A 25,026-nucleotide genomic window follows, 5' to 3' on the forward strand; every position below is an offset into this window, starting at 1 on the left:
TTTACACTATTTTCGCAATTTACCACCAAGTCAGACTTGGTGGTAAATTGCGACCAAATATTGCAATTTCGCAATTTTTAATTGGTTGATGAATTGCATTTAAGGAATCTCTATTAGAGATTCCTTAAATCCAATTCCTCGCAAATATGCGATTTCGGTAATAGCGATTTTTGCATTTGGGATGATGAATCCCAAATGCAAAAATCGCACTCGCAAAGGGCCAGATTCTCAGAATCTGGCCCTTTGCGAGCGCAAATCAGCTTGATGAATCAGGCTGATAGTTTCTGGCGGGGAAAAACTAATAAGAGTCCCGACCCGTTCAAATATAGGGATTAGCTGTGCATAGAGCTCAGAAATATGAGCAGGATTGTCCAAAAGCTTTGCCCACCTCACTCTGCGCCTATCATTTGTGAGCAGTAATTTGGGGTTTGGGGGTGCCTGTATCAGTGGGTCGCCCATAATCCCACTTGGCGCCATCATTAAAAGAATTAGCGCGTTGTGATCGCTATCAGATCTCTCAACTACCACAATATCAGAAACCCTATTCCAGTTCGTTGTCTGGACCAAAATATAGTCCAAGTGAGACCCTTGCCCAGATTTATTGAAAGTAGGTTTGGCGGGGATGTCACTCTTAAATCGGCCATTACAAGCTCTCAGAGAATTACTGAGAGTAAGTGCCGTAATTTGAGTTGCTAGGGGAGACCATGGCTTTGGTGGGGGTCCAACCAATTGTACAATTCTCCACTGGTCATCCTCCTCCATAAGTGCACCCTCCATAGCCAGGGTAAGTGGCTCAAACTGGCAATTAAAGTCTCCGCCCAGCACAATCCCAGCACCAAAGGGGATTCTGGGAAGAAATAAAGAAAGGTCATCCCAGGTGGGTGAGGGCTTAGTTATACCCGTCGGTCTGGAATATACGTTTATAAGTGCGAGTTGACTGCGGTTTGGCCATTCCAGCAACACGCACTGAATATCCAGAGAGTTAGTGTGGAGGACCCCAGCCTTGCATCCCAAATGGGAAGCCACCCATATACCAAGCCCTCCTGAGGGCCTACCTTTACCCTCCCATTTGGCTGGGACTGCAAAAGTTGCCGTGCCCATGTCTCTTGGAAGAGGCATATATCCTGCTCATTAATAAAAGACCCCCACTCAGGGGAGTCTAATTTGCCCTGTAGTCCCGCCAGATTTCAAGAACGAATGGAGAGTCGGGTTGTACGGGCTCCAAAGGGAGTAACAGGAGAAGTTGGTATAGAAGGCTCAGTGGAATCCGGCAAGGCGATAGGGTATCCAGTGGATTGGGGTTGCACACCAATTTCTCCCTTGCCAGTGGTTTTTAGATGGATACCCGAATTCTGTTGGATCTGTAAACTTCAATCACAGTTATCTAATCCTGAAAACACACCAAACCTGTTTACTGTCTCCAGTGGTGTGAAGGGTCTCAGGTGGTCCATTCTACTATTCATGTTCCTGTTGGGCCTAAGAGGTATCATGTTCCACCCAAAGGGGTCTGGAACAGATAGAGGCTGGGGGACCTGTAGCGGATATCCTGGGTTACAAGATAGTAGGGGGATAGTATGGTTGGGAACCAAGCGACCAGAGTAAGGGTGTGGAAGCACTAAGGATCTCGGGTAGAAATAAGTCAGTGGGCGTGGGACAATAGAATTCGAGCCACTGCCTAAGGGCCAATTTAATATGTAATTGACCGCGCTCGGGTCTCTAAAATGTATAACGACCACATCCCCATCGTTATCCTTGGTCCTATTGCCCAGCCAAGGCAAGCGCCTTACATGCACAATTTCCCCATTGATGTTTGGTGCAATCGGTCTGAATTGGCTGAGCCAGTGCATAATTTTATTTTTCAATTGGTGGAACCCTTCCCTCTTGTTATCGGATAATCTAGGGACCCCTGTCAGCACAACCACATAAGGAAGAGCTTCCGGAGGTAATTCTACAGGAGGAGATTTGCGGAACGGTGACCTCAAATTTCTAGTAGGACCCCATGTGGTCTCCCGTATATTTCCCATGGTTGCAGTTCCTAATCGCCTGTTGGATGCACTCACCAAACTAGGAGTTGGCTTTATATGCTCCTTAACCTCTGGCACCCTCAGTTGTTTAGAATGTGTTGGGTCGATGGACTTGACCGGTGGTTTAGGGGGCATGGGAATGGATGATATAGCCTGAGGTGGAAGCGGGGTAGTGGCAGTTACCAATCCATTAGACAATCCTACATGCTTGCTGAGTACAGATTCGATGTCCTCGAGTCTGCTCTCAACCCTCCTCAGCCTCTCTATAATAGGTAAGATGAAAGACCTTATTAGGTGTTCCATATTATCCAGAGAGACCACAGGAGGGGTACCCCTTGGCGCCAGGTCTGCTGGGATATCAGGTTGTAACGTTTCATTCGCTAGCTGGTGAGGTGATTCCCTCGGTGAGGGGGATGTCAAAGTTGGTGAATTAGTTAATACGGCCATTGCGGCAGGCATAGATGTAATGTTAGGCCTTGAAGATTTGCCGAAGTCAGAGTGTCTGATCTTGGGCTTTTGTGGAATGCCCCCTTTCCGTCTTCTTTTAGCAGGTGGAGGACCGTGTATCTTGGAGGGCATTAAATGTTTGGATTTGTTTATAACTAATTTGGTTCGTACAGGAGTCCGGGGAGTCTGATGTGTATCTATTAAAATAGGACTGGAAGGGACGGTGTCAACAAATGGCTGAGTTATGGGGCCTATGGGTGTCGGGGTGGATTCACGTAACAAGAAGGGAAAGCTTTCCAAAGATAATGGATCATCATTAATACCATTAAGGCCTGAAATGGACAGTAGAACATGAGATGGTGTGTCTATGGAAATCCTATTCTTTAGACTTTCTATAGAGCGACGACGTTCTGCTCGTCGCACAGCCAGTTGCTTCTCCCTACCTGGGTCAGTAGGAGCTCGAGCAAAATAGTTATCAAGTGTCCCAACAGCGTTAATTATCCCTGTTTTTTCCCTTGTACCTTTATCTGGGCTTTGCGCCATTGCCAAGGGAGTAGGTGTCGAATAAGGTCCACAGAAATAATGAAGGGGAGTAAGCCCTGCCCGGCCTCACTCGGTCTCTGAGGGCCTCAGAGGTCCCGCCCTTGTCCTGGGCTTCTCCCGGGCGCTCCCGCACTGCGGGGAGTGATGCTTGTAATTATGGGCAGGCAGCTAGGCTGATGAGAGGGCGTGGCTAGCAGGGAGAGCGGCCAGGTGGCAAGCGGCTCGGGTTACCAGGACTCCTGGGATATGGAGTCCGGGTCCCACGCTCGCAGCCCTGCGCACGCACACACAGACCCACAGGAACAATCCCCAGCTCAGGACCAGGAAAGACTATCAGGCGCTGCGGGACCCGCGAAGCGGGTTCCGCGAGGAGTAGAGTTGAGCGCTGAATCCGCCAGCAACAGAATCCGCAGCAAAGTTCAGGTAGTGTCCCAACCTCCGTTTGCCAGCTGGGTCTTTTCAGGCTAATGGGGGGCGTGGCTAGCAGGGAGAGCAGCCAGGTGGCAAGCGGCTCGGGTTACCAGGACTCCTGGGATATGGAGTCCGGGTCCCACGCTCGCAGCCCTGCGCACGCACACACAGACCCACAGGAACAATCCCCAGCTCAGGACCAGGAAAGACTGTCGGGCGCTGCGGGACCCGCGAAGTGGGTTCCGCGAGGAGTAGAGTTGAGCGCTGAATCCGCCAGCAACAGAATCCGCAGCAAAGTCCAGGTAGTGTCCATTTCAAGCAATTGGCACATCACTTATATAAAAATAATATGAATAGAAGTTGAAATGTCTTTTATGTACACAATGAGGCTTTTGAATCAAATATAATAATGTCTGCGTACAATGATGCTTTTGAAACAAGTATAATGGTGTATATCACAATATGTTTCAAGTTTTGTACGATACTTCAAGATTGTTGAGAATACAAGTCAATGTAACAGAACAGATTTGACATTTTTTGTGTTTTTTTGTTCTGATTGTGATTCTTTATTTTTATTATATTTATAACTCTCCAATAATGATTGGTTTATAAGATTGAAAGTAAGCTTAATGTGTTCTATGTTGATTATCTTCAAGTCTGCTTAGGGATTATGGAAGGATATCATAGCTACACTGTGTATGAGCAGGAATAGTGGGAACCAAGCCTGATAGGAAGTTTGCAGAGTGTTCTGTGGTGTCTGGTCTAGTCCATGCAGTGAGCCCAGGCTCATGTTATGCTCTTCGCACTTTGTGTTGTGCTGTGTGGTGGTTGATCCACACTTGCTTTGATCTCTGCTCCATATGTCTAGCCATACCAGATTCTGCAGCATGGGAGAAAACAAAACCAAATGAAAGAGTTCGCATCCGGTGGATACGCATAGAGAATGCTTCTTGTGAAGGGGCACTGGAAGCCTGTGTATACTGCATTTGCTGAAGCTAAATTGTTTTCCTGATTACATCTTGCTATATGAAATCTTCTAAAGTGATTGCTGTATCCTGGTATGCTTCTTAAAGAGAAAAAGAACTAGACATTTGCTTACAAGTTCCTTATACTTCTGGAGGAGAAACATTGTAATAAATATGAATCATGCAGGCACTAAAACGACACCTTTCCAAATCCTTTGAGAAAGCGAGCCCTTACGAAAAGTAATTTAGCAGTGTTACTCCAACAGAGGAGAAAATATACATAGATCAACTTCAAGTGATGGGCAGAAGAACAATACTTAAGCTTCCCTAAAACTACCTGTTCTTTCTAATATTGAGTTAAGATAGTTTGGAAATGTGTTGACATAAAAACGAATCACTTGGGAATTGAGAAATAAGGTAGTCTTTTTTAATGATGTCTTACCTCATCAGGGTTGAGGACAGGAGTATGAGATGTTACCTTCAAACGATACGTATTTCCGTTCACAGAACAGATGTGATCTTTCACACTCAATACTCGCTGAGCAGCTAAAGTTGAAGAAACATGATACACGATTTTAAATATTTAATAGATCAGTTTACATCACTGAACACAGGTATCTCAGCCAATAAAGTTTTAATAAATTGACTTTTGTTATATTAGGATTAAGAATGCAGTCAGTACTCACGGTTAAGAACAAATCTCAACAAACTGTCCTTTTGCAAACAACTAAAATCGAGACTGTTTCAAGCCATATGAAGCAAATATATTACTTAAGTTCCAAGCCCTTGAAGCACATAAACTGTGCAAAGAGGCCACATTTTATGTGTTCCTTACAAACGTCTATATAGCTTGATAGACTGACGGACACATCTGTTCCTCATATTAAATTAAATACCGTCTATCAACATTTGCATTGAGAGGACAGCCTCCTAAATCTGTATATATATATCTGTGTGTATATGTATATATATATATATATATATATATATATATATATATATATATATATATATATATATTCGAACTCAATATTATATCAATGATCATTGGGAATTGCATCTTCTATTTTAAATATGTTTTAAAGTATTGTAAATAAACAAAGTACCACTTGAAAATCCTATGATGAGTTTACCATGTCTGAACCTCAGGGTCTTGCACGGGTTAGTTTGATGCATTATAGACCCTGGTATATTCCAAGCCCTAAATATGGGATATAGTAATAATATTCATAATAATATTATTAATAATAATAATAATAATAATAATGTTGTCCTGCAGCATCTTTCAGGAGGAAAAATACATGTGCTTCAAGTTTAGGAATAAAGCTATTTTCTACAGATGTTTACTTATAGAAATTACAAAGTGTCTCTTGTCTATGGAAAAGTGGAAACCTTGAAGGAAGCGACAGGTTTTTGGAAACCAGACATGGGTTTCGTGTCTATCAGAGTCCCCTGCTATGTCCCGAATGGCTTTTAACTAAGGGCAGACTGTTCTTTCGGGTACATTCCTTAGTCATTCATCTAAATTCTACAGGCACTTTTAAACTGCTCTTTTTTATTGGCCAGGAGAGCATATCCCTGTCTCTTTAATCCTTGCTTCAAGTACATATAGCATAATAAAAAGGAATTTGTATTTGGTCTGTTTTTAAAAAGTTCAAAAGCTCATCATGCCTGCCATCTGAACTTCCATGCTCTTCTTTACCTTGTGACGGCCAACATTTCATGACCATCACACATCTTGCACAGTAAGCAAAGGCCTCCGAACGAGTAGATTGAAGTAGGCTGTCCCTTAAGCCCTTGCTTGCACACTCTTGTGGATCAGAAATCTCCATGCCTTACAAAGCCTTCGAAATGTAGTCCAGAGGCACTGACTGCGGTCCTGCACCCTGAAGGGACCATCTCTGAGTGGATCGTGGCTGAGAAAAGAAAAAACAACAGGCCTTGGGAGGGAGTTTGTTACACTAAGAGTCACTTCTTCTTGGTGGGTCATGGAGGATCAACTCAAGATGGACTGCTAGTTGGGCAGGTAAGATCATTCAGGCATGAGGACACTATAATGATGTAACCAATAAAGCAGGCAATATTTCGGTGGCAGTGTGGACTTTACCGCCTAAAGTGGAGAGACGTACTGAGAAAGTGGCTGGGTTTGAGCGCACAGGAGCTCTGGATGTCAGCAACCTGCAATAAAGCCAGACGCTAGGGCTTAAGTCCTCAACAATGCACAGAAAATGTCTATTTGAGAGTCACTGGGATTCACCCAGAGATGCCCACATCTGTAATGAGCGTTGAAATTGAAGAGGGGATGCAGGAGTTGAACCTGAACAGAGTGCTATGACATCCTTTGGTGCCTCACAGTCACAGGATGCCAATATGAGGTCTACATGGATTAGTGATGGTTATACTGCACACGGCTGATCTAGGAGAGCAGGTTGAACTTGATGCAATTCGCTGGAAGGAGGTTCAAAGTGGAGAGGCGGCATTCTGATCTTACCTGAACTGCAACCCAAAGTGGTCAAAAGAAAGTTTTAAAAGGAGCTGGACGTTCTAGGAGTCAAGTCTTCAATTCACCACACTGTCAACTTGAAATGTGGCTACTGTAGTGAAATGGTTGTGTTTGATTATGAAGATCCTGTGAAGGCATTTACTGAGAGTGAGGGTGAAGAGCACAGTGCTGAAATAAATGTCAGAGAGTTGACGGAAATACTGCTGGATTCTTTAGGGCACCCTGGAGCATAGGCGCGGGAAGTAAGGGTGCAGGAACTGCAGCAGCACCCCCAGAAATTGCCCTGCTGGAGTTTAGATGTGAATGAGCAATAAAGATGTATTTAAATGTTGTGTCCATCTTGTCACATTTGCTGTGTGTTCAAAGACAGAGGTCAAATGTCAGGCTATGTCTTTTGACAAACCGCTGTTTAATAGTTTAACATGGAGATTGGGATTTACTTTTTATTCTCTGATTACAAAATGAGAGGATTTTGTAAAGTGAACTATGTGACAATCTTGCTAGAGTACAAGGTGTGCGAAAGGAAAGGCTGTACGATATCATTTTTTTCTAACACAATAAAATAGACTAAAAATATTTCAAAATATATCAGAAATTAAAAAAGCACAAATGAAAGCACTTTTTTGTAATTCTGAAGTGTGGTGAAATAAAGATTTTTAATATGATTTAAACAAATCAATAAACTATACTTAGTCATCTGCAAATGATAATTATTTGCTAAACCTAATTTAGATACATTATCATTTGTGTGAGACATAGTTTTATCAGTACATTTGCAAATCTATACAAATGTAGTGGTTATTTCAATGGAAAATGTGCGGTCTGTAAATGTCAGTGTACTTCCACACCATGCTTTAGTAATAGTTTTGTGACAGTGTGCTCTAAAATTCACCAATGGCTACACCACATCCTTATATCTCTCCTGCTGAATGGGATTGCTCATTTGCTGCACATGTTTTTTGCGTGATGCTTTTTTCACAGTTCATATGAGTTCAGTCATGTAACATTGTTGGCAAAAACCCCACTCAGGATATTTTTGTTACTGATGAGAGAAGAGCAGACTATCCTTACTTGATGTTGTATAGGGAGCAGTGCTTATTTTCTTATTTAAGTTATGTGTCTTCCTGAAATGCCAGGTGGACCTTTTTGACTTTCAAAACCACTCTTCCGTCCTGGCTCCATATGGAACACCGTGAGTTCTTGCTAAAAGTGGGTCTGACCTTTTGAAAACATAAAATCAATCAATCAATCAATCAAGACATTTGTATAGCGCGCTACTCACCCGGAAGGGTCTCAAGGCGCTGGGGGAGAGGGGTCCGTTACTGCTCGAAAAGCCAGGTCTTGAGTTGCTTCCTGAAAGAGAGGTGGTCCTGGGTTAGCCGAAGGTGGATGGGGAGGGAGTTCCAGGTCTTGGCTGCCAGGTAGGAGAAGGATCTTCCTCCGGTGGTGGCTCTGCGGATGCGTGGGACGGCGGCGAGGGCGAGGCTGGACGACCGTAGCTGGCGGGTGGGTGTGTAGAAGGTCAGGCGGTTGTTGAGGTATTTGGGGCCAAAGTCGTGGAGAGCCTTGTGTGCGTGGGTCAGGAGTCTGAAGGTGATCCTCTTGCTGACGGGGAGCCAGTGCAGGTCTCTCAGGTGGCCGGAGATGTGGCTGTGTCGGGGGACGTCCAGGACGAGTCGTGCGGAGGCGTTCTGGATGCGTTGGAGTATTTTCTGAAGTTTGGCTGTGGTACCGGCGTAGAGGGTGTTTCCGTAGTCCAGTCGGCTGGTGACGAGTGCCTGGGTGACCGTCTTCCTGGTTTCGGTGAGGATCCATCGGAAGATCTTTCGGAGCATGCGCAGGGTGTTGAAGCACGATGATGAGACGGCGTTGACTTGTCTGGTCATCGAGAGGGCGGAGTCCAGGATGAAGCCCAGGTTACGTGTGTGGTCCGTTGGCTTGGGAGTGGTGCCCAGGGCTGGTGGGCACGAGGAGTCGTCCCAGGCGGAGGGCGATGATCCCAGGATGAGGACTTCCCGTCTTGTCTGAGTTCAGTTTCAGGCGGCTGTTCTTCATCCACTCGGCGACGTCTTTCATGCCTTCGTGTAGGCTGGTTCTGGCGGTGGCCGGGTCGTTGGTGAGGGAGAGGATCAGCTGGGTGTCGTCGGCGTAGGAGATGATGTTGAGGTTGTGTTGGAATGCGATGGCTGCGAGGGGGCTCATGAATGTCCTGATGGGGTGTTGCCGGTGGCTACTTTTTGTTTCTACACAGTAGACCATCAAATGATCTCTGTGATAATGCAAGGTAAAAAGTTTCAAAATGAACTGTCATCGCTGTGCAAATGAGCCCTCCTTGTTTGGCTTACTTTATTACTCTGGAGAAAGAGGGTGCATTGCTCTGCTGTGTACAGGTTGATATCACAAATAACTCTCTCCCGATCTGGTTGGCATTGGCGGCAGGGGCGTAATATAGCCCGCACGTGGGGTACGAACGTCCTCCCCAGTATTGAAGATTGGTAAATAGATCTCGACTGGTGTCAAAGGGCAGAACAAGTGGTGTACCAAAGTTGGGGATGTCCCATGGGAAAATATGTGGGGAGCTTGGTGTGCCTTCAGAGGATCATGGACGAGGTTGAGTAAGGATGTGGGGAATTTCTTCCTTTTCTATATGTTGTGCTGAGCCTACAGACTTTCCTACGAAATGTATACCTGATGTAAAAGCGCCATCCTGATTATATATTTTTGTTTTCTATTCTGCAGAGCAATGTTGTATACATGTCCTTAATAATTTGTCCGATGAGCTGTGATTTCAAATAAAAAGTTTAAAAAAAACTCTCTTCCTTTACATTCAACAGACCTTGTTTCTTTCTTCACCAATAAAAGAACTGCACTTCTGCACAATGGGACTTGAGATAAGTCTCTTAAAAGGTTTTATTTTGGTCTTGCCAGAATGCAGCACACAGAGTTGATTAAGTGGACAGCCTCATAAATGATTTACCTTTGGCATCCTCAAATGTAATAAGAGCACAGGCGGGAGGTCCAGGTTGTATGTCAATGTCTTCAATCTCTGCACTTCCATTTCGAGAGCGCAGAAAGTGGATCGTAAGTTTATCTTTCAACTTCTCAATAGGAATGTTTGTAGGAATTCCATCCACTCGTACCGTTTTTCGCTCCATGCTGGAGGTCTCCTCTAGAAAACTGCCAAAGCACAAGAAAAGTTATGATTTACCACATGCATATAAAGAGAAAACGAGTTGTGCATGATATTAATGCAGAAAGGCTACCATAATAAAACGATACCATCTTACAAAACAAAGCAGCTGGAAGTAGGTTTACCGCGCCACACTAGTTTCATGGATATTTAAAGACAAAGACGGAGAAGAGATGGAGGTAAAAATCATCAAAGGACTGAACATTTGCCCAGCAGGCACCTGTTTGCCCCTTAGCACTGTTACTCTATGAATTAGAGTAACAAAATGTGGACAGTCGGCGTTATCATATTCCTGTTTGAATTTGATCCCAAAACAAATTATGAATGCCAGAAAAGGGACTACTATTGGAACCTAATTTATATCTGATGTTCTTTTAAGGCAACCCTGTCAAATATATCACCTCTTTTCAGCAATGGCTACATCCAATGCCAATACGCCAGTAAAAATGGAACCCAAAGCTAAATCCCTGTTCATATGCGACATATTAAAAGCATCGCTTGGAGTTAGCTTGCTCTGTCCAATGGTAACAGTCCCTATAGATTGTTTTGTGTGCCAACAAGGAGCTCAGAACTGGAGTCCACATTTAGGTTACATAACATTTTGATTACAATCATTTTGTTCTGTGATCGGGTCTCCACACGGCAGGGTACAAGGCTCTGAAGCTCTAGTAACTATATTGGAGCAATTTGTCTGTGGAGATTTTTGAGCAGACTATGTTATGCCCCTTCCAATGCTTTTAGACTTGCTATTCAGTTCAAATTAATTTTTAGCGCCAATTTTGTTTTTAGTTAAAACTATCATGTATAAGTACATATGAGACCCTTTTTTTCCTCCTCATTGATTTTCTTTATAATTCCATTAGTTAATATGTATGCAGGTAAAATATAGGATTGACCAATTAGGCACAATAATGTGGCTTCCCTAACAAATGTTACACAATAGGTAGTATTTCTACCGAAATGTGACTATGATAGCACCATTAGCAACCTGAAACACTTGACTTAAAGCTCATCATTGCCAATGACACCCTAAGCGGCACCCTCGTCTACGGCCCACCCCTGGACCACGTGCCAACTTCTGCAGCACCGTCATAGACTTCATTGCCCCCGATCCACAACACCTGTGCATTCATCTGCGTTGGCGAAATCGACTACTACCTGGAGGACCTCCCCATTCCCAACATGACCAACCTCATTGAGGACCTGTCCAACCTCTTAAAAAAGGTTTGTATTTATATAGCGCTTGATTACTTGCCCCTGATGGGGTGTTTAAGGACGCTACTCCAGTAACCTATAAAGGATTAGTGGTGAATTAGTATGGTGAAATATGAAAGTAATTTGAGTGGTGGATATTAGTAAGTTATTTGGAGTGAGAAGGATAGCTGAGGGATAGAAGGGGAAGAAAGGTTTGCATTCACATAGCACCTGTTACCCCTGATGGGTGTTGAAGCGCTTTTCTTGCAAGTAGCACCCTACTCCGGAATCCATAAAGGATTAGTGTTGAAAATGGGTAAAGTGAAATATGAAGTAATTTGAGTGGTGGATGTGTTATTCAGTTATTTGGATAGAGAAGGGTAGGTGGCAGGGTATAAGAGGGAAGAGGTTTGTATTTATATAGTGCTTGCTACCCCTGATGGGGTTTTGAAGCGCCTTTTTGGCGAATAGCACGCTACTCTGGAACCCATAAGGATTAGTGTTGAATTAGTATGGTGAAAGATGAAATTAATTTGAGTGGTGGATAGGTTAGTCAGTTATTTGGATTCAGAAGGGTTGAGGAGGGGTAGAAAAGGGAAAAAGATTTGCATTTATGTAGCGCTTGTAAGACTAATGGGGAGTTAAAATGCTTTATTGGCGAGTAGCACGCTACTCTGGAACCCATAAAGGATTAGTGGTGAATTAGTATAGTGCAATATGGAATTTGAGAAGTGAACATGTTAGTCTGTTATTTTGATTGAAAAGGATAGTGGAAGGATAGAAGAGTGAAGGATTTTTGTAAAAAATTATTTTTAGGTCATAGCAATTGGAGGAGGGTTTTGGATGAGTAAAAAGGGTTTGGAGGGGAAGAGTCAGAGGGAAGAGTTTAGAAAGGTTTCTTTTGGGGGATCGGGATAGTAAAAGAGGTGTCAGATGAGGGGTAGAGTAGGAGAGAGTCTAGACAGGGTTATTTTGGGGATCATAGTAGTAATCATTCCACGGGTCATCCGCACACTCCTCCAATGGGGTAGGCATCCTTGAAAGGCAATCCGACACTACGTTCTCTCTGCCATGGACATATACCATATTGTACAAAGTTCTTCATTCGCATCGATAACCTAGCAATTTTGGCAGAGGCAGACACACTCCCTTCAGCAGTTGGCAGTTTAATCAATGGTTTGTGGTCACATCAGATGGTTACAGGCTTGCCCCAAACAAAAGCGTGAAAGTAGTCTATGGCACCTGCACATCCAATGCCTCCTTTTCCATAATAGGGTACTTTTCCTTCAATGGTGATAAAGATCTGGATGCAAACAAAATTATCCTTTCCTCTGGAATCCTTTTGTGATAGCACGGCTCCAGACTAGGATCAAAGCTACCTAAAGCAGGCACTTTCTCCAAATCATTCTTGACTCTACCAAATTCCTTTTCACACAATGGACTCCGCTCAAACTTTACATTCTTGTTTAGCAGCTGATGAATATTATACATTTTCCCAGCGAAACTGGGAATGAACTTGGCACAGTACTCCGCTATCCCCAGAAAGGATCTTACCTCCTTTTATTGACTGGAGCAGAAACTTCAGTGGAAGCACTCAACAACTAAGGTTTAGGTGTGACTCCATCCTCACTGATTACATGACCCAAATAAGTCACAGTCCTTTCGACAAACTTGTACTTACTCAGCTCCGCTGTTGATCCTACACTCTCCAATACACTCAAAACTCTCTGCAATCTCTCATCATGCTTTTCCCAATCCACACGAAACACCAGAATATCATAGTGGAAAAACATCACTCCACAGTCCTTCCCAATCAGCACATGTGGTGAAAAATGTGATACAACTGTTTTGTAAAATTTGTTTTTCCAAACTTCCTCACTCACGATAGTGAATGGCGATCCTGAGTATGCATATATTTTTAATAACACCACCACCTATTAACATGTCACACATTGGTTTGTTCTTAGAACCGCCCTCACTCACATTAAGCACAAATTTGCCCTGCAAATTCTTGATACTGTCTGGTTTCAAATATATTCCTCCTCTTCACCGCCACTAAGATTCGTACTTTCCACTATGCACTTGGCTGTTTTCTTTTTCCTTCTGCATACCTTTGCAAAGTGGCCAAGAATGCCATAATTGCTGTGTTGCTGGGCAGCATTTGCTATATGCGAAATAATCTCTACTACCACAACAATAGCATCTATCACCTCCCACAGGCGGGCAACTAGAGCCAAATTTCGGGGGGGCCTGAAAAATATTTTGGGGGGGCTAATTCTTCCAAACATAGACAGAGAGGCTTTTGTTGTGTGTTCACCCCTTCTTACAGCCTGTAAGAAGGGGTGAACACACAACAAAAGACTCATTTACAAGTAAATGGTCTTTTAAAGACCTGTTAAGTACTTGGGTGCGGCTGCAATTAAATGTTCGCCAGCCCGCGAAGCTGTCTCCGACCGGGCTGGCACACACGACAGGGGGGGGGGGTGTTGGGGGGGGGGGGGCTGAAGCCCCGTGTGCCCAATGGGTGTTGCACGCCTGACCTCCCACTCATTTCTTTGGGATCCTACTCCTCTGCTCCTTTCCCAGGTGTCTTATTCATCGACCCTTTGAGTGTATTGATGGTATGTTAACTCACTACTGAAACTGATGTAACTGTGTAACAATGTTCTGAAACAATGTCCTACCTCATGTAAAGCGCTCTGATACCTCCGGGTCTAGCCAGCGCTATATAAAACTTTTCCAATAAATAAATAAATTTTGCCTTGCACCTTGTATATTCCATCTAGGTTCTTGTCGGGTTCAGATTGTTTAAGTCCCGTAGAACACCTCCCTGAAATGTCTGCTTTATGAACAATTGCCAACACGTCTTTAAGTACAGATTCACCATTTATAGACAAACTCTCTTGGATAGTCGAGTTGCTAGAGTGCATGAACAACTGGCTCCTTATTCATTTGTAATGTAGATTGCCAAACTTACAGTCAATGGCGAACTTCTTTAGTTCCGCAACATAATTATCAGCCAATTCACCTCTGTTTTGTTTATGCTGAAAACATTTATAGCGAATGATGCTCATACACACCTTAGATGTGAAGTAGTGATCAAGATCTTTCCATGCTGCCGTAAAAACATTAAGCTCACCACTAACCACTGCTTCTGGCATGCGGTTGTTAGATTTCAATCTAACTGGCCCTAAAGAGTGCAAGAGAATTCGCCTGCGTTCTCACTACCAACCAGTAAGGGAGCGTGCTTACCAAAATACACAACAGTACTAGTGGTAACCAGGCTAAAAGCAACAGCACTTGACAACAGGGTGTTATATAACCCTCACCTGTCTCCTGTAGCATTATTGTGCAGTTGCTCACCGTAGCCTTGAACTTGCCTAAACTGTTCCCCTTCTTAAACAGTTCCCTTAAACTTGCCGACAGTGTTAAATGGCCTGTGTCCCCGACGCGACTTCCGTACAATAAAGTGGCCAAATAAACCCAAAATGGCCTCCACTCAAAGTCACGTTCTGTTGTTGCACCTGGGGTCACGTGTGCATAGTGCAGCACACGCACTCAGCTGCTGCTGAGGAGATGCGCGCAAAGAATACTGAAGAAGATGCCAAGATTCCCGCTTGCCGTACAAAGAGTGAGCCAGAGGTAAGTGATTATTTTTTTTGTGTTGAAATTTTTTATTAACATTTTCAGATGAAAATACGGATACAAATGTAGTAATAAAGCAGAATAATATAATGGTAAATGAAAGAAAATACAAGTGAGAAGAAAACTTACATAGGATATAATAAATATGAGGAAACAAGAATAACATATATTCCATAATCCTATATGTCATAATAATAGGAAGAATAATAGGTAAATCATATCATAGAAGGAAAGATAAAGAAAAGAAAAGGAAGAAATGGAAAGGGAGGAGAGGAAAAGAAAAAGAAAGAAAGAAAAGAAATGAAAAGAACACCAGAGTAACAAGAACAGATAGTAGGAGAATTGGTACAAAGGAAGGGGAAAAGGCATCAATAGTAAAGTAACAGGAAAGGGATCATAGAAAGAATAGAATTAAGTATAAACAGTATGTGTAGACGAAGAAGGAGTAGAAGCAGAGTCATCGTCTACAGTGGTTTCCAGGAAAGGGGACCAAATTTGGAGAAAAATGGGAGCCTGATCTTGTAAATTATAAATTGTGCGTTCATGTAAAGCTGTTTGTATCATTGCCACCAACCACTCTTCCTGAGAAGGAGTCAAGGGGGATTTCCAGTGACGCTGTATACAAATTTTGGCCGTAGCCAAAGCAGTATGAAGAAGACGAACTTGCGGTTTGGAAAGTTTCGGGAAACCGCGAAAATCGTGTAAAATAATGTTGGCAGGTGTAAAAGGTAAAGGTAATGACATCATGAAAGCCAATGTCTTCCGTACAAAAAGCCAAAAGGATCTAGTACGGGGACATTCACAAATGATATGTGTAATATCACATCCGGAAGCAAAACATCTCCAACAGGAAGTATGTGATAACAACTTAGCTTGCTGTAATTTAACAGGAGACCAATGCCATTCATGGATAATTTTGAAAATACAGAATTTGAGATGAGCTTCCCGAACCCCCTTATGCAGCCCTTCTAAAATTTGATCCCATTGAGTATTGAATATACAACTGATAAACAGGATTGCCATTTCAACTGAAGAGCTTGTGAGAGAGGCTGTGAAAATAGAGGATGCAAAAATGTCTTATAAAGACCAGAAGTCACACCTTTAAGATTTCCCCATAACTGCAAATAAGACAAAATAGGAGATACTGAAAGTAAGTCTGGTGGAGGGCCTAAGTGCTTCGTGACAGCTTGTTGAAGCTGGGTATATTTATAGGATTGTGTAGGTGGTAAATGGAATTCCTCGCTAAATTGGGAAAAGGGTTTAAAAGTTCCATCATGAAAAAGTTGATCTATAGAATCGATGCCAGCTTCTTGCCATAAAGGCCCGGACAAAGTACGACCACCAATACGAATAGCTGAATTAAACCATAAAGGAGCTTTAACGTGAACTCGCGAATTAGATTTAAGATGACTTCTCTGCCAAGATTTATGTATTGCAGATAAGATAGGGTTTTTAGGATCGGAAGAACTGGTACCCTTGCCATATAGAAGGGACAAACCTGAACCAGGAGCCAAAAGGTGACGTTCAAGTGGAACCCATTGAGGTATATCTTTACATTTAGGCAGAAAAGAAGTGAGTTGTGAGATATGAAGGGCAAGTGAATAATGCTCGATGGAGGGAAGACCTAAACCCCCATGTAATTGATGAGCCTTTAATTTGGCCAAAGCAAGGCGTGGTTTAACCGTACCCCAAATAAAAAGTTTTATTTTGGAGTCAATGGATCGAAGAGTAATTAGGGGAATGTGGAGAGGGAGTATACCTAGGATATAAAGAAACCGTGGTAGAGTAACCATCTTAACCGCTTGAACCCGTCCCCAAAGAGATAATCCCAGAGCTTTCCATTTATCAAAGTCTCTTTGCATTTGCGCGATTAAAGAAGTCAAATTATCCGTGACTATACTATCCAAACCTCTATTAATTAATATTCCTAAGTACCTATGCCGAGATGATTACCAATGAAAAGGAAAACCAGAGATTGCTGCTTTTGTAGTACCAATGGACATGGGCATTGCTTCACTTTTAACCCAGTTTACCTTGTAACCTGAGAAAGAAGAGAAATTGTTGATAATTTGGAGGAGAGCGGGAAGAGAACAGGGAAGATCAGTAAGGGTAAGAAGAATGTCATCTGCATATAAATACATTTTAGAATGGCCAATTGGAAGAGGGACGCCTACTACTTCAGCAGATTGTCATATTGCTGCAGCCTGAGGTTCCATTGCTAGGAGAACAAGCATTAGAAATGCAATCGGGCTCGGATTTATTTGAGTTTGAGCTAATGGCATTGTAAATGCCAATGTATTGTTGCTATGTGTTATGGAGTGTGTTCATGTGGTGTGAACTGCCAGTGATCTCCTTGTGAGTGTGCGAATATTGCACCACTTGCCTTTGATGTCCTTCTTGTGAGTGTGAGAAACTTGCACCTCTGCTGCCTGTGGTCTCCTTGTGAGTGTAAGAAGCTTGCACTGCTGCTGCCTGTGATGTCGTTCTTGTGAGTGGGAGAAGATTGCACCTCAGCTGGCTGTGGTCTCCTTGTGAGTGTATGCACTGTCATCGCTAGCCTGTAGATATGCACTGTCATCGCTAGCCTGTAGATATGCATTGGCTTCACTAGCCTGTAGATATGCACCGTCATCGCTAGCCTGCAGATATGCGCTGTCATTGCTATCCTGTAGATATGCGCTGTCGTCGCTAGCCTGTAGATATGCATTATCATCGCTAGCCTGTAGATATGCACTGTCATCGCTAGCCTGTAGATATGCTCTGTCATCGCTAGCCTGTAGATATGCACTGTCATCGCTAGCCTGTAGATATGCATTGGCTTCACTAGCCTGTAGATATGCACTGTTATCGCTAGCCTGTAGATATGCATTGGCTTCACTAGCCTGTAGATATGCGCTGTCATTGCTATCCTGTAGATATGCGCTGTCATCGCTAGCCTGTAGATATGCATTATCATCGCTAGCCTGTAGATATGCACTGTCATCGCAAGCCTGTAGATATGCACTGTCATCGCTAGCCTGTAGATATGCACTGTCATCGCTAGCCTGTAGATATGCATTGGCTTCACTAGCCTGTAGATATGCACCGTCATCGCTAGCCTGTAGATATGCACTGTCATCACTAGCCTGCAGATATGCGCTGTCATTGCTATCTTGTAGATATGCGCTGTCGTCGCTAGCCTGTAGATATGCATTATCATCGCTAGCCTGTAGATATGCACTGTCATCGCTAGCCTGTAGATATGCTCCGTCATCGCTAGCCTGTAGATATGCACTGTCATCGCTAGCCTGTAGATATGCATTGGCTTCACTAGCCTGTAGATATGCACTGTCATCGCTAGCCTGTAGATATGCATTGGCTTCACTAGCCTGTAGATATGCGCTGTCATTGCTATCCTGTAGATATGCGCTGTCATCGCTAGCCTGTAGATATGCATTATCATCGCTAGCCTGTAGATATGCACTGTCATCGCTAGCCTGTAGATATGCACTGTCATCGCTAGCCTGTAGATATGCTCTGTCATCGCTAGCCTGTAGATATGCACTGTCATCGCTAGCCTGTAGATATGCATTGGCTTCACAAGCCTGTATATATGCACTGTCATCGATGTCATCGCTAGCCTGTAGATATGCATTGGCTTCACTAGCCTGTAGATATGCACCGTCATCGCTAGCCTGTAGATATGCACTGTCATCGCTAGCCTGTAGATATGCACTGTCATCGCAAGCCTGTAGATATGCATTGGCTTCACTAGCCTGTATATATGCACTGTCATCGCTAGCCGGTAGATATGCTCTGTCATCGCTAGCCTGTAGATATGCGCTGTCATTGCTATCCTGTAGATATGCGCTGTCGTCGCTAGCCTGTAGATATGCATTATCATCGCTAGCCTGTAGATATGCACTGTCATCGCTAGCCTGTAGATATGCTCTGTCATCGCTAGCCTGTAGATATGCACTGTCATCGCAAGCCTGTAGATATGCATTGGCTTCACTAGCCTGTAGATATGCACTGTCATCGCTAGCCTGTAGATATGCTCTGTCATCGCTAGCCTGTAGATATGCGCTGTCATTGCTATCCTGTAGATATGCGCTGTCGTCGCTAGCCTGTAGATATGCATTATCATCACTAGCCTGTAGATATGCACTGTCATCGCTAGCCTGTAGATATGCTCTGTCATCGCTAGAGGTTATTTGCCTGCACATCAATCGCTTTGGTTTTGTTTGCAGAGATATTCAGAGGTTCCTCATGTGGTAAGGCTGGGAAGAGTTCCCCATATGGTGAATTGATTACTGTGGCTTTTGCTGTTGCCGAAAGAGAGTTATAACTGAAGCATACTTGGAAGAAGTAACACCAGGGAGTTCTGAACATTCGAGTGTGAACATGGAGAGAGAGTTTACTTAAAGTGTGGCTCATCTTCATTGGTTTAAGCAAAGCCCAAGGATGGGGCTGTGCAGGTTACTGATCAGAGTTTTTACATACTCAGTGTACCTTTTGACAGTTATTGGTTGCAGTGACTAACCCTTTGGAATTTGTGTTGGACATGTGTCGCTCCAAATGACTTGCACAATACTATTTCTTTTTCAGCATCTCAGGCGATATTTTTGTAGCTTTCCTTGGGCATTCGTGCCATTCCCTCACATTGTTCCTCAATGACTTCCTCGACAACGGCCAACCCCAGCATAATGACATTATTGATATCTTGCTCTTGTTTCACCTTTGGTCAGAAATCTATAATTTTTTTCCCTTCTGGCTCTTTTTTTTGTTGTTGTTTTTGTTTTGTTTTCAAACCAGTACTGTGGGAGTTTGAAATGCGCAAACTTTTCCCCATTGGCAGCTTACATGTGACAGTTTCCTGCAAGGTCCTACTATTCTCGTCTCACACATCGAATCCTTTTGTACCTGGTTTCCACTGTTGCATTCAAAACAAAATATTAGAGCGATTATCTTTGCTGTAAGATTGGTTTCTGTAATACTGCATATGATCATAAAGTTGTCCATGGAATCTCCAATTGACAGATGACCAAGTAGTTGAGGCACTTGGTGCCATCAAGTGTGATTTAAAGCGCGGGGCATGGCTTATGATCTATGTGCTCTCTTGAAGGCGTTTATATTGCTATTCAGGCTTGCAATGTAACTTAGAAAATCGATTTTAAAATGTGACTTTGAGAAAATGTAACACTGGTCTACGGCACCCGATTGATTAGTCTTTGCAGCATCTTAGGGTCTTCTATGCACTGCATGTATGTCATACTGAAAACATCACTCCATGCGAATAAATCTGACCTGAATTGTATGTTTACATCCGTTCTCTTCTATGTGCTGGATTGCTTAGTGTGTTCTGCTGTTGAAGGAACCCTTGTGCTTTTTTATGCTAATGTAGTGTTACGGCGACGAGAAATGCTCCCTCCTTCATGTGAAAATAAGTATTTTAGGCAAACAGCTAAAAGCTCAATGGAGGAAACGGAGCTTGCAGGCAGAGCCGCCAGCCCTCGTCGTTCTGAAATGTGAATTGCGGCGTGCTCGACTGCAAACCCCGCTCCGCTGGTGAGAGGGCGCGCGCAGTCCAGTGTCTGTCACGAGCGGCTCTGGGAAACGAACATACACGGGAACTTAAATGTTAAACGCGGCACCATCTGGATTGCATTACACGGGCACTCTGACAGCTCCTAATTAAGATTAATCACTCGGCCGTGCTCGTTCGCGCACACAATATGCCACATCGGCCACGCGTAAATTACTTATAGCCTATCAGGTCAACGCTACTAAAAAAACAGAACAGCGAAGACGAATCACTAGGCAGATGCCATAAAAATCTAAGGAATGTGCCAGCCGGACTGCATTTTTGTTTTGAACACATAAGAGCTCGCAAGCTCCGCCTCCTCTTCGTGGAGGCTTAGGCCCGAGCCCTAAAAAGAAGAGGGGAAAGTGGACAACCTTGACGAGTACCTCGTCGAATTGGAAATGGGGTAGATAAGAAACCACCGCAGTTAACTTGAGCTAATGGGCTATCATAGAGAAGACGTACTTTATCTATAAATTGATCGCCTAAGCCGAACCTTTGCATAATTGTAAAAAGGTATTCCCATTCAATGCGATCAAATGCTTTTTCAGCATCAAGGGAAAGAAGTAATGCATCATCTGCAAGATGTTTAGCTGACCATAAAGCATGTGATAAAGTACATAAATGATTCAGAGATGAACGACCGGGAACAAAACTGTAACGGTAGCGGTAGGAAGGGGCAAGAGACGGGTCCTGGTTAAGGGTTGCTTTATTTTAGAGAACAAAAAGTCAGTGCAGGTAGGGCGAGAGGATACTCTTCTTGGGGACCGGCTTCGGTCTGTGCGTCGCCTTCTCCTTGAAGCGTCTTCTGCCTTGGGAGGTCGGGTAGGGCTTCTTCGATGTTTCACCTCCTGTGACTCCGTGGCGCCCCCAGCACGCTCGAGGCGGGGAGAAAAAGAGGAGAGGACAAGTATCAGAACGCCCGTCCAGAACAAACAGAGTAAGGAAAGGGAGTGAGGGACACACCAATCGTGACCAAACATCTGCGAGTGTACGTGAAGAGCAGGGTAGTGGGGGAACGGTTACACCGGCGGTTTGACCCAGGGCAGCGGTCAAGTCACAGACCCTCCCTTGCCTCTCACCCAACCCGCTATGCGGCCACGTACCTTGCGGAGCCACACGCCTCCTCCTAGCGTGCGGCTGGGCGATTCGTGAAGTCGTTGGCCTCCTGGCTCTCGTAGCGTCAAGGGCTCCTCTCCTCCGGTCCGGCTTTTCGTCGATGCTCTTTCGGTTCGCTCCTCAGCTCTCTCCGCTTCTTCCACGTCTCCGTCTTTCTCTCGCCAGACACCACTCGTCTCGTCTCCTTCGTTCTCGCGTCCTCCGGTGAACAAGCACACCTGCTCCGTATTCACCTCAGCATTTGACGCTGTGACAGGCTCCGCCCACTCTCCTGCGGCCGTCCAGTTAAAGGAACCACACTCCTCTTCGTCCTATGATTCTGGCCATGGCGTATTGGGCCGCCACCACTCCTGCTGCTGCTTTGGGGACTGTGGAGACAAGAGGCGTGAGTCAGGGTTGGTATGTCCGTGGATCGATAAGTGATGGGGCGACTGACACCCTCGGTTACAAAAAGCTACTTGTGAATTATGAATCAAGGAAGGTAAAACTTTACAAAGACGTGATGCAAGAATACTAGCTAGTATTTTAATATCAGAATTCAAGAGAGATATATCCGGGTAAGTGATTATTAACGTTCTGAATTATACTGCATTCAGTCTTCGGAACACAGAGTAAATAACAGCGCACGTACTTTCCAGACCACGTTTGTCTTGGTCACGGGTCCCGCTACTTGGTCCACGGCACCGCTCAATTAGTCAGTCAGCTTCTCCGAAACAATAAGTCCACAAGCTGCTCCACATAATTTCACACAGGACATAAATACATTTTAAAAAAACACCCCTTGCAAGCTTGTCACCAATTTGTAGCATGGTGCTTCGCAAAGACACAAGTGAAGCCAGGAGTATATGTAGAGGTTTATTCGTGCTCCACTCGTACAGGAAACAGGTCTGCTCGGTTCCCCCGCATCAGATGATCTAGCACAGAATGCTGAGCAGTGGAACCTCGCCATGTCATGCCAACAACAGGCATTCCATATTCCCTGAATTGGGTACAAACTATAACATCCTGGCACCCTCAGTCTAATACGACCTCTGACTTTGTCAGACTTTCTTCTCTATGCTCTCCACCCCATCAAATCTGAACTAGTTTAATAGATTCATCCTGCGCCCTATAAATGGAGTGCAAACATTTTGAACACAACTATATGAGATGCATACATTTGGGTATAGATGAGACATGCAATATAACCCCAGCTACAAAGCAACAACATACTAAACAAAATGGGTGTTTTACAGTACACAGTGCAATGAAGAGCACAAGGGGAGGCAGTAGTAATACATTATCAAGCATAGAGTTTAGAGTGGAGAACAAAACAGCGTTGTAGTGCAGCTGAAACCGAGGTTCAAGCGAGGAGAAGAGTAAGAGGTATAGAATAGGAGAAGGAATTATTCAGGGGTGGTCTAGAATCCAGGTGGTTATAACAGGGTGAGGGGTTGCTTGAAGAAGTCAGTTTTCAACACAATGTGTAAATGGAGAAGGGATGGAGCCTTGGGAATCCAATGTGGGATCATGTTCCGTATCCTAGGAACACAGCAAAAGAAAGTTTGGAACCTTGTTTTTTTCTTCTTCCATGTCCTGCTTTCCACTCAGCTGATGCTGCTGGTTGTCTGCGCTCCACCCAATGTTTTATAGGGTCGACAGTTATAGTTATGTGGCAGGAGTGACTGTCTTTTAGACCAGATTTAAAGGTGGTTAGGGTCTGCAGTCGGAGATATTGGAGGTTTCAGAGAGTCAGTTAGATACTGATGTACTTATAGGAGGCATGCTGCAACGTGGATATCATGTTTATACGTTTATACAATTTCTTAATATTGCCTGTTTTAGATAGTTTAAAACCATTTGCATTTGGTGTTATTTCCGCCACCACCATTTCTTACATACATGAAATAAACATCCTTGTACTTGAGAGGTGGCGGAATAAGTCTCTGGGTGGCACCAGCATGATTGTGAGAGAGTTGCAATGAACATTAGGAATGGGACTGGTGAAAGGAAGATATCAAGAGCGGCTGGGATTAAGCTACTCCTGTACTTCAAATGGGGTGGGGGTGAAAGTTGCCCTTTGGAGACTGCAAAGCACAGAATTGGATGTCCATTAGATATGTTACATCTTTGAGGATGAAATAATGAAAAAGGAAGTAGACAGGTAGAGGAATGACTGTGGCAAATCTCTGCAAACAAAGTGGCTGTTCCCCACCCAAGTCTTTGGCAGATTTGGGGAGCATTAATGGGTCTGAGTAACCACACCCGTCACTGACTTGAATATGACCCGGAAGTACCTTCAACACCTGTGAACAACCAATACAAAAAAAAGAAGAAAACAAAAAAGGTATCTGCCGGCCTAACTGCAGATGTAAAGCAAGCAGCCTGGCCTCCAAATAGGGATGCAGAAGCTGTAGGACTACCATAGGAGAAAATCACCTTTTTGTCCTGCGGTTGCCCAGGAAAAGTATCTCCATGCCCTTGTGGAAGGAACCTAGTTGGGTGACGGTGTTGAACTAAGTACGGCCCGACCTGCTCCTTGCCGAATGTCTGAAATAGTATTTTTACATTTATGCTTTAAAATTTTTTAAACGTAATGGCTCGTTCTGAAGCAAATGTGTGGTTATCACCGGAGGTTCCAGCGAAAGGAGGTATATAAGGGCACAATGGTAAACTGTGGCATGTGCACTATATTGAGAAAAATAACAGCAATGGGGCTCGGTTCATAAAGAAGTCGTTGTGTTACAATGCATGCATAAATTCTGAAGCACTACCCGGAGTGCATTTAAAAAAATAAGAAAATGTGAATTGGAGGTTTTAGTTCTAAAATGGGCAATATTTTTTTTTTTTACTATAAATTGATGACTTCTTACATCATGGCTGTTTTTTGTAGCATATTAATGTAGAAAAAATGTAGTTCTGCAAAAATATTGGACTACACTAACTACATTGCGTGATTTTAAGAGGTTGTGAAAACAGAGGTTTGATACCACTGCTTTCTTAATTATGGAAGTGTGATAAACGCAAACTATATAAATCTTGTGAACCGGTTGCTAAAACCAACCCTTGTGAAGCAGCAGATACCTTGAAAAATGAGAGCTGATCCAATGAGAGATTTATAGCTAGAAGAATAGAATGATATTACAGTAGACAGTGAAGAATCACACCAAACAGCAACATTTAAAAGCATGCAGACATTAGCCAAATAGGAGCAGAAAATTTTAAGGAATGTCATACCCCTGTGCTTGAAGATTTGGCGTGGATACGGATGTAAGATTGCCAGGAGCCCCATCCTTCCTGCTAGAACCTACTAGACCCCATTATCATCAGCTTCAGTGTCATCACTATAGGCAAGCCAACACCGAACAGTTGATCCAACCACACCCTCGTCACCTTCAGCATACCCATCCCACACCACCACAAAAACAACAGTCATTCCCAAA

The 25,026-nt window shown here is 43.8% G+C and overlaps 1 protein-coding gene across 3 annotated transcripts in view; it reads right to left on the minus strand.

The window, feature by feature from the left end:
* LOC144755921 (uncharacterized) overlaps positions 1 to 25,026 on the minus strand; it is a 203,607-nt gene that overhangs the window by 86,268 nt on the left and 92,313 nt on the right. For 2 of the 3 annotated variants that reach the window (XM_078645318.1, XM_078645320.1), the window contains exons 2-3: positions 9,871 to 10,070; positions 4,833 to 4,936 (exon numbers count right to left, since the gene is read on the minus strand). In XM_078645318.1, coding sequence (XP_078501444.1) covers positions 4,833 to 4,936; positions 9,871 to 10,048 — 282 coding nt within the window. In that variant the 5' untranslated portion in view covers positions 10,049 to 10,070. Of the gene's footprint in view, positions 1 to 4,832; positions 4,937 to 9,870; positions 10,071 to 21,591; positions 21,964 to 25,026 lie in introns of all 3 variants that reach the window. The other variant, XM_078645319.1, reaches the window with a different exon arrangement.

Source organism: Lissotriton helveticus, chromosome 5_1 (assembly GCF_964261635.1).
Source record: "Lissotriton helveticus chromosome 5_1, aLisHel1.1, whole genome shotgun sequence".
Lineage (NCBI taxonomy): Eukaryota > Metazoa > Chordata > Amphibia > Caudata > Salamandridae > Lissotriton > Lissotriton helveticus.